The sequence below is a fragment of the Pelophylax lessonae genome (assembly GCF_965119305.1).
Source record: "Pelophylax lessonae genome assembly, chromosome: 13".
NCBI lineage: Eukaryota > Metazoa > Chordata > Amphibia > Anura > Ranidae > Pelophylax > Pelophylax lessonae.
The window spans coordinates 95,320,953-95,334,078 of NC_138780.1; the positions used below are offsets into that span (position 1 = coordinate 95,320,953).

The following is a 13,126-nucleotide window of genomic DNA, read 5'->3' on the forward strand; positions in this document are numbered from 1 at the left end:
AATCCAAATTGATTCAGATATCTAAATTGTATCAATCTGAAAGTCATACACTCACCTGTTTAGATGAGATATAATATATTTTAAGACCTCATAGTTGACAGGAGGGAAAGCCCGTAAAATATCCTTCAAGGCATGAAGTCTCTCCATCTTGTCTGGGATTTCTGAAGGAACAATGTAGATAAACTGTAGTAAGAAATTCAGTCTACTACTGAAAAAAACACAATTCCTCTTTGAACAAGAAATATTACTTTTGAGCTAAAAAATACTCCATAAGCAACATCCGAACATGCTAGATATTCATTACACATTCCAAAAGATACTCTACCGCCCAACCTGTATCCTCATGGTACCTATAAAATGGGATTTTTGACTTACCATAAAATTCATTCCTCTGATGTTCATTGACGGACACAGCTCCTGATTCTTCTTAACTATTGGGTGATAATCCCCCTTGGTGATTGACAGACCATGGTCGTGGCATTTCAAAACGAATGAAGACGAATTGTCCAATGAGCCAGACAAAGGCTGATTGCTCAGATTTCCAGAACATTAAATTGGCAGTCCGGGCCCCTGAGCACATTATGCTGAGGACACCTCCCCACCCGGACAGGCTGGCATCCGTGGTGACAACCGTCCAGTACAGGGGGAGAATGGATTTTCCCTGTCAAAGTGCCAGAGAATGAAGCCACCTCTAGAGACCGGGGATCCTTGTCCCATTTCACCAGAATCTCTTTAGCAGAGATCCTGTGTGGAACTGTGCAAACAGAATGCCTCGAGGGTGGACACCATCAGGCCCAGTACCCACATGCAAGCCCAGAGGGATGACTGTCTGCTGAACAACAGAAGCTGAAATGCCTCCTGCAATGTCTGGAGTTTTTCCAGAGGAAGAAACACACTGGCTGAGGTCGAATCTATAGTCAGACCCAGATAGTCTGGTGGACAGACCAAAGCAGACTCCTGAAGGTTCAAAATCCAACTGAACTCCCTGAGAGTTTGCAGCGCAAACTCTAGTTATCCATCAGAACAGTTGGAGACACTGCTCACAGAAGAAGATCGACCAGGTCCCCGTGCTGACACAAACAATGCCAGCACGGGGCCAAAACATTTGTGAAGACCCGAGGAGCGGAGGAGAGACCAAAGGTCCACGCCACAAACCAATAATGCTCCTATACCACAGCAAAACAGAGGAAACGTTGGTGACTGGCACATATTAGAATGTGCGTCCTTGATGTCGATAGAAGCAAAAAAAAAATCCCAGATATAAAGGATGCCACTACCATGTCAATAGACTCCATGCCGAAATTCAGCACTAGCAAAAGCAGTTTACCGCCTGGAGGCCCTGACCTTTGATCCCTTGTCTTGAGACCCTAAGGTACAAAAAAACTTCCTATGACCCGAGAATGGCCCCCCCCTTCTAAGACGGGGCTCCATGCCTTTGGTAGCCTGTGAAAGGAGAGTACTCTTTCCCCCGTGAGACCCTTAACGATGTCATCCAAGGAAGCTCCAAACAGGCGATCCCCCACAAATGGAAGATCGGATAAGGCCTTCTTAGAAGCCTGATCCGCAGACCAAAATTTCAGCCAGATAATATGCCGCAGGACCACTGCTGAGACTCACAATCTAGAAAACAAAGGAGCCACATCCAAAGAAGCATCACAAATAGGACTGTAGTCCCTTGACCAACTGATCTGCCAGCTCCGCAAGACAGGGGGAAGCAGTTTCCCCTACAGGTCCCCGGCGTAAAAGTTTAGCCCACTCGGTCAGAGCTTGCGACATCAGGGCAATAGTAAATACCGGCCTAAGTGCCGAACCAGCCACAGTGAACATATGGAGGGCCAGAGCCTCTGCCCTCCTATCAGCTGGCTAGTTAAAGGTGGGGGGCTCCTCAACCAGAATGAAGGTAGCTTTATTTAACCTGGAAACCGACGAGTCCACTACAGGTGGGACCATCCACCTTTAAACGCAGTTAATCCTCTTAAGGACACCGCAAACAAAAAGCGCTTAGGAACCACTGCGTTTTGGACAACCCCACTGTTTTGTGACAATGTTGTCAAAGCAAGTGGAAAAAGGGAACACCCTTGCCGCTTGTGGGTGCCAAAAGGGACCAGCACCTCTGTTGCAGCATCAGCCGCAACCTCCATTTTTAAAGCGTCAAGCACTGACACAAACCGTGCATCCACCAGCGCCTTTTCATGGGCGGCTAGAGGAGTAGATTCTGGGCACTATCTGAGCACTCAGGGATTCGTGAATGCAGACCCAAGAGGGTCGCTATATACTAAGCTCACCCGGAAAACAAACCGGGAAGGCCGCCAACTGTGATCCCACAAGGGAGACGCTGACCAAGGGCCCCCAAATGGACGACCTACTGAACCACGCAAAAAAAATAAGGGGAGCCCCCCATAGAGGGGAAAAATAGGAAATAGTCCCCTTTAAAGGGGGCCCCCCACCGTGACGTGGACGCGCAGGCAGGGTAGCCTGATGGTCCCGCAGCGCTAAAAGGAGCAGGTGCCCCACACAATAATGATAGCAAGGCTGTCCTAAAAGAAAAAAATTAAGCAGCACCACCCCTACCCAAGGGAGGCGCCAAGCTGACCAAAGGGCCTAGCAGACCTCAAGCCGAGGTCTAAATTTTTGGGGAGGCCTAGCCGAAAGTGCAGGGATCCTAGCCTGGCAGATGACCAAAGGAAGAGTGGGGGATTCAGCTAAATGCACTGTGGCCTCCCCCCAATGGAGGCAACTGACTAGGCTGCATGGCCTAGTAGGACGCAAGTCGCGGCCTGTATTTTTGTGGCCACTCAAATGTCCTATGGACAGGTGAGGGGAGGGCGGATGCCCAAATGGGAGACAGTGGTTTCAAAAACCCAGACAGCAGCAACTCCAACCAGCCCCCCTTAAGAGCATATGGCAACAGCCAGCTCATAACCTCACCCAGAGGGGTGTTAGGAGGGGGCCGAAAGACCCACAGTGACCACTGAAATTTTAGAGGGGCTAGAGGGTAGGAGGGGAGCCAGGGGGTCTTACCACCTCAAGGAGGGGCCCACGTCCACTCCAAAACCCTCCAGGAGTAGAGGGAGGGGCAGCTGCTTACCATACCAGGAACCGCTATGTACAGACCACTGCTCCATTGTAATGTAGGTGTTGTCAGCCAGGAGCAGGAAACGCTGTGACTCACTTAAGCCGAGGTCAGGTCGTGTGCATCCTCATGAGACGTTTAACCCGCAGGCCAGCCACCGTCTAGCGGGGCAATGTCACGGCTGATCTAGCGCGGAACTGCAGTCAGCATGCGCTTGCTGGCCAGACTGGGGGGACCCTCTGGATCTAGATTATCCAGTCCGTCACCTAGTCTGGCATAGGATTGTAGATTCTCCCAGTAACAAAACAGAGGAAAGAATTACATAAAAAAAAAAAAAAATCACCAGGACCAGAGACCAGCAAGGAACTAGGTCCCTACTCCTGACTAGGCAGAAAGAAAACTGAGTGCCTATACCTGAGAGTGGGTGTACCCCCCGTGGGACTGCCTATAGGCGTAGTCAAGCTTTTTCCTGTCCTAGTGTCCTACTCCTGTAGGGGCAGTATAACCCAATAGTTAAGAAGAATCAGGAGCTGTGTCGTCAATGAACAAAAGCAAAATAAGTTATATCCTACCAGGAAGCAGTCAGTGTTTTCCCAGTCTAGGGGCATACTCAGACCTTATTAGTAGTGGGTCGGAGCAGTGAAATTCACTCTCCAATTAACTCCAATGCATTGGTGAAGGTTTGCGAAAGTAGCAAAATGTACTGGACTCAAAGACCACATTCCCTGAAATAATAAACGCAAAAGCAATCCCAACTTCACTGTCGCTCTGCCACATATGATGTGATATAAGCCTTGGAAGTCCTCACTCTGCACTGGGTCCTATGATGAAGCAGAAGACACAGAAGATTTGCTGCCCAGTACCAGCAGTGCAGCACAATACCTGCACTGCCAGAACTTCAGGCAGCGAAGGAAAACGTAATATTCGCCAAAAACAATTTTCTGTGTGTCTACTGATGAATATATGAATTCTAAGACTTCTGGGTTATACTGCAGCCTGCAGGAGTGCACATTAACAAAAAAAGGGTGGAATGTGATCCTTAAGACCATAAATTGTACGATGGTCCGTCAGTCTCTGGAGATGGTATAACAGGGCGCAAAAGAACCTTTCTAGGGTGCAATCCGGGATAACAGAGAAATGGTCCCTCAAAGAAGCATTAGCTGAGAGATTTTCATAGCTAAAACATCCAGACAATGAAGGGAAATATCCTTTGCATAAACTGGAACCAACAGAAGGATGGAAAACATCCTTGAGGAAGTGAAAGGTAGAAACTAAAAATTAAGTCTTGGGATTCAACACCACCTTGTCCCCTTGCAAGATAAAGCCAACAGTTTAGACATTCAGCTAGCACAGCTAGTAAATACAATGTTTAATCAAGCACTCCCACTCTAGCAATTAACATTTGAGGCAAGAGGCTGCCCTCAAAAGTTTACTAAAATATGGGGCCCATGTCTAGATGCTCAAGACACGAGTGACTGTTGACTAAGGGCTGAAACAAGTAATCCATTATGAAAATAGTTTTCAACTATTTTCATAATTGATTAGTTGGTCAGCCGATTAGTTGGCCTGCATACAGAATGCATTATTTGTTTAAATATCAGGAAATACAGTGAAGCACACATACAGCTCAGTACACTGTCAATACATGTCAGTATACACAGTGCAGCACACATACAGCTCAGTACACCCTCCATACAAGTCAGTAAGTGCCTGAGAACTTGTGAATGTGAGAGGAGCAACGCCTCATGGGACATGTAGTCCTGGGCAGGAAGTGAGTGGTTCTAAAGGCGGAAGTTGTTCTTACCTTGCTATAGGGGCACTCTATACTATACTTTGCAGCTTGCTATTGGGGCACTGTGAAGGCAAAAAGGAGCCAGAAGCATTGGTGGGGGACCCAGAAGAGGAGAATCAGGGCTGCTCTGTGCAAAACCATTGCACAGAGCAGGTATATTTTGAAAATGTTGGGTTGTTGTGGAAACAAGGATTGATGATAGTTTCAGCAGAGACACCTTTTTCCCATGAGAACTCTTACAGGAGTGAATTTCCCTTACTAGGGCTAGATTTCTCCTCACTTCCTGTTGTCTCCCTCCGCTTGTAAGTAGGAGTCATTTGAAGGTCGGATGTTTGTAACCCGGGGACCGCCTGTAGTGCGTTTCTGCAGCGATTTGCGTTTTTAATATGCCCAACAAATTGGGCAAAAAAAATCATAAAAAATGCAAATCGCAGCAAATACATGAGTGCAAAAATGCACAGTTAAAAGCACTGCAGAAACGGATCAAAAGCAAACTGCATGGGGGTGAACCGAGTCTTATGCTGGCCATACGTGTATCAATTTTCAGGCGAGAAAATTCATGCGAAAAAGCTTTGTACATTCGCTGAATGAAAGAATGTCATTTAAAAATTTCACTTGCTTTTAACATTCAGTTTTAAATAGAATGTAATTTCTGAACGAAAACCACATACACTGTCTGAAAGTTCCTTTGACCAAGAAGTTTTCTATTCTGCTCCTTTGAATTTTCCCACCACTGTGGTCGAAAAACTAACATCGATTTGACTCCACTAACAATTAGAAAATCGAACGAACGATCTTAAAATAAAACATTTTTTGACGGAAGACATTGTTTTTGTATAGGCAGCGTAAGTGACAACAGGCGCAAGTAGCTTTTATCAAGCCACCTGACAAGGGAGTCTGTCATACATAATACATTGCAGCTCTGTCTGAAAATCAGCAAAACACGGTTTCATTTTTTTTTCTTCAAATAAAAACTCTAAATGGGAGTCTAATATTTACCAGATTCAACTTCTAATAGTATATACAGTATATTTCTGTCTGTTATTTTTAGAATAGATTAGGAGAGAAGACAGAAAATGTTGAAAGGAATTAAAAACATGGGAGCTGACTAAAGCCCCGTACACACGTACCGATTGTCGGCCGTAAATATTCGGCCGACGACCGATCGGCCGATTGGCCGCTTGTTAGTATGATGCTTCCGACAGCCGACTTTTTCAGCCGAACAGAATCTGTTGTGCAGGCATTAAAATTTTTGTTGGCCAACACCAGAACGGCCGATTGTTCACCAGTCAGTACAGATTTCGGCCGACAGACAGCAGATTAGCAAGACTGGGCATGCTCAGAAAAGAAAAAAAGACAAGGAAAGTTAACCATCACATGACATCACTTCTGCAGTCGGCTGTTGTTGGCCGACAAAATTCGTGTGCAGTCTTTTGCAGTTTTCAACAGACAAGACAGCCCTCGGACAAAAGATGGCCGATCGTTCCGCCGACGATCAGTACGTGTGTACGGGGCTTTAGTTTTCCTACAGGAAACCCATATCCTACATTCTTCTAATATTAGGTTATATTCAAAAGAACACCCCATTTGGTACTATGCTAATTCCACAACAAAAAAATCAAAAGGGGTGGCTATTGGGATTGCCAGAGGGGCCACTTTGTTTTGGTAGAGAGGTTGGCAGATCATGAGGGAAGGTTCCTTTTTATGAAAGGGAAACTATTTACAAGTGAGGTAACTCTGGCAAATGTATATTGCCCAAATGACAATCCCATGAAATATCTTGGGAACATCCTAGACAAACAGAATTTATAAAAGGGTGGGTGATATTGGCGGGAGACCTCAATTTTTGCCTAGACCCAGAGATGGATAGTACGTCGGCTGTACAGAGGGGGGGGGGGGAAGAGCAACACATTTGAAAATGATTAAAAAAAAGCTATTCCAATGTCAATTAGACACTTGGCAGGTATTACAACCGAAAGAGCGAGATTACACGTTCTACTCCCCTGTACACAAGACATACTCGAGGATCGATTATATACTGATAGACCACAGAGGGTTTGAATCTGTAACAGAGGCCAAAATAGGGATTAAGACATGGTCGGACCATGCACCAGTTAAAATAAAGTTGAAAGTAGTAGGGGGACAAACTAAAACAAATGTCTGGAGGCTAAACGAGGAATTACTGAGAGAAAAAAAATGGGGAGAAAGTTAGAAAAGAATTAGAATTTTACTATCACACTAATGAAAATGAAGAAACATCGAAAAATATACTTTGGGAGACACAAAAAGCCTACATGAGGGGGATCTTGATCTCGAAAGGGGCAAGGAGTAGAATATAGAGAAAAACTGATAAAAGATCTACGAGTTAGAACAAAAACACAAAAATAGACATACAGTCAAAATCCAACACCAAATAGTAATAAAAAGAGAATTAAAAGAACTATTAGAACAAGAAATTAAATAGGGGGGGTCAGGAGAACCACCAAAGAGAATTACCACTGGAATAATAAAATCGGGAAGAGACTTGTGAAGATTTGGAAAAAAAAGAAAGCAATAAGCTATATAGAGAAAATGAAAAATTAAAGAGGGGAAATGGTATATTCAACTACCGAGATAACAAAAGTCTGTCGGGAATACTATGGGACACTCTATAATATAAAAAAAACAGCAGGAGAGAGGGACTTGGATAAAACGGGGAAAATCAAACAATACTTGAGAGAGGCAAAACTTCCCAAAATACAACAGGATAAATTAGATCAATTAGAAGCCCAAATCTCAGAGGTAGAAATGGGTATAGCTCTCAAAACTACATCCTCAGGGAAAAGCCCCAGACCGGATGGGTTTACGGTGAACTATTATAAAAAGATACAAAGAACTACTTTTACCCAAGTTAAAAGATTATTTTAATGGTATAGGGCAAGAATATGGCTTGAGTAGAGAGGCCCTTTTAGCATCAATTACAGTAATCCTGAAAGAAGGAAAAGACACGACCGTATGCACAAGCTATAGACCCATTTCACTCTTGATTATGGATACAAAAAACTCTTCGCAAAAGTGTTAGCGACCAGGATGAAAAATTTAATGACGGAATGGGTACACAAGGACCAAGTAGGTTTTATACCCGGGAGACAGGGCAGAGATAACGGGATAAGAACAATACTGCTAATGCAGCAAATGGGTAAGAGTGGATCACATGGCTTAATACGGTCGATAGATGCTGAGAAAGCATTCAACAGAGTTAGTTGGGACTTCATGATAAGAACTTTGGAGGAGCTGGGAATTGGGAAAAGATGATGGCATGGATAAAAACATTGTATAGCCACCCCATTGCTAGGGTGAGAGTAAATGGGGTCCACTCTGAGCCATTTGGGATGTCCAATGGAACAAGGCAAGGATGCCCACTGTCCCCGTTGCTGTTCGTCCTTTCATTGGAACCTCTCTTGGCAACAATCAGGGAAAACCCAGATGTAAGAGGAGTAGAGGTAGGGGATGTGGAGCACAAGATCGCCGCATTCGCGGACGATGTATTGCTATACATCTCTAGACCTAGAATAACCCTCCCAAATGTGATGGAAAGTTTTAAAAAATATGGAGAACTATCGAACCTAAAAACAAATCCTGCCAAATCAGAGATATTAAATATCACTATAAAAAAACAAGAAGAAGAAGATTAATTAAAATCGGAATTCCCCTTTACATGGAAAAACCCAGGGCTAAAATACCTAGGAATTATCTTAACAAAATTCGAAAGGTTATATAAAGAAAATGATATCCCGTTACTAAAATGAAATTAAAACAGAATTGAATAGGATATCATATAGACTATTATCATGGACAGGGAGAATAAATATAATAAAAATGGCAATTCTACCAAAAATAATCTATAAATTTCAAATGTTACCTATCCCGATTCCCCAGGAATACTTTAAAATCTTAAAATCTTTGAATTCTAAATTTATATGGAGAAAAAGCAAACCTAGAATACAACACACAGTACTAATAAAGAGCAAAAATAAAGGGGGCTTAGCGGTAACAGATTTTAGAAAATATTATGAGGCAACACTACTCTCACGAGTAATTAAATGGGGGAAAATAAAAAGCGAAAAGAGTTGGGTAAAAATAGAATCCACTATGAGTAGCACTCACTTAGGAAAAGTCATATGGATACCGGCACAATATAGGAAGTTGAATTTAAATATGCAGATGATCACAAATCAAGCACTTAGAATCTGGGATTTAATACATAAAATAAATGGCAATACAATTCACCATTAATTCCCTTTAAAAGACACAAATTTTTTCCACCAGGCCAAGAAAAGATGGGGGGAAAATGGATAGGTAATGACGACACACGTTTTAGAGATATTATGCACAATAGCGGAACTAAAGAAATTTTTTTTGGAATCGATGAATGGCGCTACCGCCAGTTGAAGCATTTTGTGGCTTCCTTGCCAAAACCATTAAGAAGAGAAGATAACTTGCTCCCTTTCGAGCGGATCTGCTCTTCTGAGAAATACAAGAACAATGTTTCAACTATATATAAAATATTGCTTGATATGACAGGACCGGCGATAACGCCATTCATCGAAAAATGGGAAATGAAATTGGAAGCACAGAATGAGGATTTTCACTTAGAGAAAAGTTTAAAATTAATACACAGTTCCACAGTAGACGCGAACACAGCTGAAATGAATTATAAATGTATCGCAAGATGGTATATCACCCCTGATAAAGCCCATAATTATCAAAAAGAGAAATAAAAAAAACTGTTGGAGGGGATGTGAAGAAGTAGGTACAATGGCCCATTTATGGTGGAATTGCCCAAAAATTAAAAAGTTCTGGAAGGAAATTCTAGTACTAATTAAAAAAAAAATCACGCAATAGAGATTCCGGAAGAACCTTGGTACTGTTTATTCCATGGTACAAAAAAGTCTGTAAGACAATACAAAGCTACACTGGTACCCCACATGATGAATGCCGCAAAAGGATTAATCCCGTTATTTTGGCAGAAAGAAGAAGTTCCAACTATAGGAGATCGGGTTCAGAGAGTGGAGAGAATAAGAACACTAGAATATCTAAGGGAATGGGAGGACGACGATAAAGAGGAGGAGGGTAGAACTTGGGAAAATTGGAAGAAGTTCAAGAAAACAAGAGAATATACTAAATGGAGTGAAGAAAAAGAGAAAATCAACTACGGTGTAGATGGGGGGGGGGGGGGGGGGTTAGCAACAGGGAATTAGGGAGGGGAGAAGGTATAAAATTGGGAAAAATTGACGTTCTTATTGTTAGTAATGTTTTTGTATTTTTTCTATTTGGAAAACAATAAATAAATTTATATAAAAAAAAAAAAAAAAAAAGAAGGAGATTAGGAGATTTTGCCCCTTATCCAAATAATTGGTTATTTTTACCACTGCATATAGATATTTAAGAATTATTAGCTTTTTTTTTTTTTAACTTTACATAAAACAAGTATGGTGTATAATTTAGTTAAGGTTGTTATCCGATTAATCAAAACAATCGTCCAACAATCGATTATAAAAATAATCGTTATTTGCAGCCCTACTGTTGACTGACTTCTGATCCCAGTTAGATTATCTTGAACTGTTTAACTTTGATACTGCTGGATGGAGTGGTCGCAGCGACCACTGTATTCACTACATGAGCATTATTTTCAATGAGTAATGGACTATACATTTAAGAAATTGTCTATGTAGGGGTGCACTAGTTTGAAGTTTTATACATGTAGCAATTTGTCTGCTTTGTGTTATAATGGTAGTTGTGTTTTATCTCCTTTTTCTTCACAACTTTCATGTCTCAGGACTAAAGATGATCCTGAAATTATTGCTTTGCTTCGGACTCTGAGTGTCCCGTCTCCCTCATACAATGTTCTAGGATGCATTCTCTGTAAGCTCTTGTATGTACGATGATTAGGAACCCTTTTTTCTGTAACAAATCCTTTTGCCTGCTGACATCGCATATACTGTATGTACTCTTGTTCACACAGAAGACGTGCATACTTTCACTAAAACAAGTTGGAAAAAAAAAAAAGAATACAATGTTAAAAGTGGTAGTAAAAAGGAAAAATCTCTAAATGGTGTCTGAAGTGTAGCGAAAATGCAAAGTTGATCTTATGAAATCATCGGGAAACATACAGGGGCGCTACATGTGCAAAGGTCTTGATTAAGGAGAGAGAAAGAATTATTGCTCACACTGACGTCCTTGGCGATACCCCACATGTGGGGCAGTTTACATACAAATGAGCACCCTAAGCTAGCGTTTGCATGTATGCATGGGACAATGGAGGTGCCCTAAATTTGTATTTGCTTTGTTTTTATTTATTTTAAATTCAATTTCAACACTTTTATATGAATAACTTTATTGCTATCACATGGGAGCCAACAAGCCCCCATGTAATAGCATAGGCAGCTGAGTGTTTTGCTTTATGAAAACATCAGGGGTTTTTATTATACCCCCAACCTCTCCCTGCAGCTAATCAAGAACAAATAATGCTCATTTAGTTGCTAACCTTACCACAGCAGCTGTAAACAATTACAGTTCTGAAACTAGAGGTGACTAAATGCTTGTTGCTTTTTGAATTCCTTACTTGCAGATGAGATCAGGGAATGAATGTTCCCTTATTTCCCTCTGCTCACAGTGTTGGGGCAATTAACTGTGGTCCTGAGTAGAGATGGGCTCAGGCATGTTCCCACGTGCCCAATCTTGCCAAGAATCCGACACTGCACACTGCTAATCACAGGCAGTGAGACATTTCCCGATCTGCAGCTGCACAGATTGGCAAATGTCTCCGTACCTGTGATTAGCGGAGTGCAGTGTTGGCTTCGAACACGCCCGAGCCCATCTCTAGTTCTGAGCTACCCATAGGAATGGGATAGCCTGGGCATCGGTGGGAGTGTAGGACCAGCCAATCTCACAGTATCACCTGCCTGGATCACTTTTACAGGACAGCCAATCATCTGAAAAAAAATTATACGCAGCTCAAGGCTTGTTTTAAATTGCTTGAAGTCCATAGCATTTTGAGAACCCTTTCTAATTTCTAAAACCTAAGTCTACTTATATTAATCTGGAAAAGAGTGGGTAATAGTGTATTCAGGAAGGGAGCTGTGGTAACCCAGGTGTTGACAGGTATCCATGTGGAAGCGTCTTTGGAAGAGCAGGTTTCTGGGAGACTAGCAAGTGTGCTTCTTGCATTCTTGGCAGAAATGGCAGGTGAAAGTGTATCAGCAAGAAGGTGTAATACAACTTTGTCAACACCCAAGGAGCAGCCCTTTGTGGAAAAACCGGACCAAATTTAAAAAGCTAAAAACACAGTAATAAGGTTTACCACCACCAATGTAGAAGAGAGAAATAGGAATGGACCATGGCCCAGGACCAGAATAGCACCCTGTGACTAAAGTCACTAGCACAACATGTCAAAATTAGGGCCGAGTGCAGTATCCAGTGCCCAAAACAAACATTACAGGGTGGTCCCCACTTGTTGGGTCTGAGAGCACAGTTCCCAAGATTCCCACACACACCTACACAGGTTGAATTGGATGGACTATAGTCTTTATTCAACCTCAACTACTATGTAACTATGTAAGATGTACATCGAGGGGAATTGAACCGGAAACTGAGAGGGAGTCCAAGGCAATCAGTAGTTATATCTTGATAGAAGTGTCTGCTAAAGTAGTGAGAAAAAAAAAAGGAATGGTTTAGAATGCTTCTCCATAGGAGAAGGTCTCCATCATCTGAGTACTCTGGCAAAAAAAACTGGAGTCCGTCAAAGTGGACGGAATTACGGTATATGAGGGTGCACGGAGGACATTGCCAGCAAAAATTGCCTAATCACCTAACAGTAGTGGCATGTAGCCTATAGTCTATGACTTGCTGTCCTGTACAATTGAGAGAAAAAAAAAAACTGAACAAAATTAAAGGAAATGCCTAAAGAACACATTGCAATTGTCAATGATCACCTAATGCAAACAAATGTCACCTACTTGAAGCTTCCAGAAGCTCTGGGTGATGAACATATGGTATTAAAGGTGCTGGCAGGTCTGCAAAGAATGCCTTTAGAGCACCAGCCACTGCATTTACATTCACCTCCATCGAAGCCAAACTCAAATTATTATCTGCAAAACAGAGATTCTTTCATTAGCTGTGAATAAGTGTAATTATAGTAATAACTTCATCTTTTCACCAGAATGCATACATATACTACAGAAAAGCCATATTGAAATAGATCAGTTGATGAATGAATTGTA

At 42.2% G+C, this 13,126-nt stretch overlaps 1 protein-coding gene across 1 annotated transcript in view; it reads right to left on the reverse strand.

Annotated features, from left to right (window-relative positions):
* Positions 1–13,126, reverse strand: part of ARHGAP5 (Rho GTPase activating protein 5) — a 143,641-nt gene that overhangs the window by 15,201 nt on the left and 115,314 nt on the right. The window contains exons 5-6 of the mRNA XM_082275189.1: positions 12,863–12,994; positions 56–161 (exon numbers count right to left, since the gene is read on the reverse strand). Coding sequence (XP_082131315.1) covers positions 56–161; positions 12,863–12,994 — 238 coding nt within the window. The remainder of the gene's footprint in view (positions 1–55; positions 162–12,862; positions 12,995–13,126) is intronic.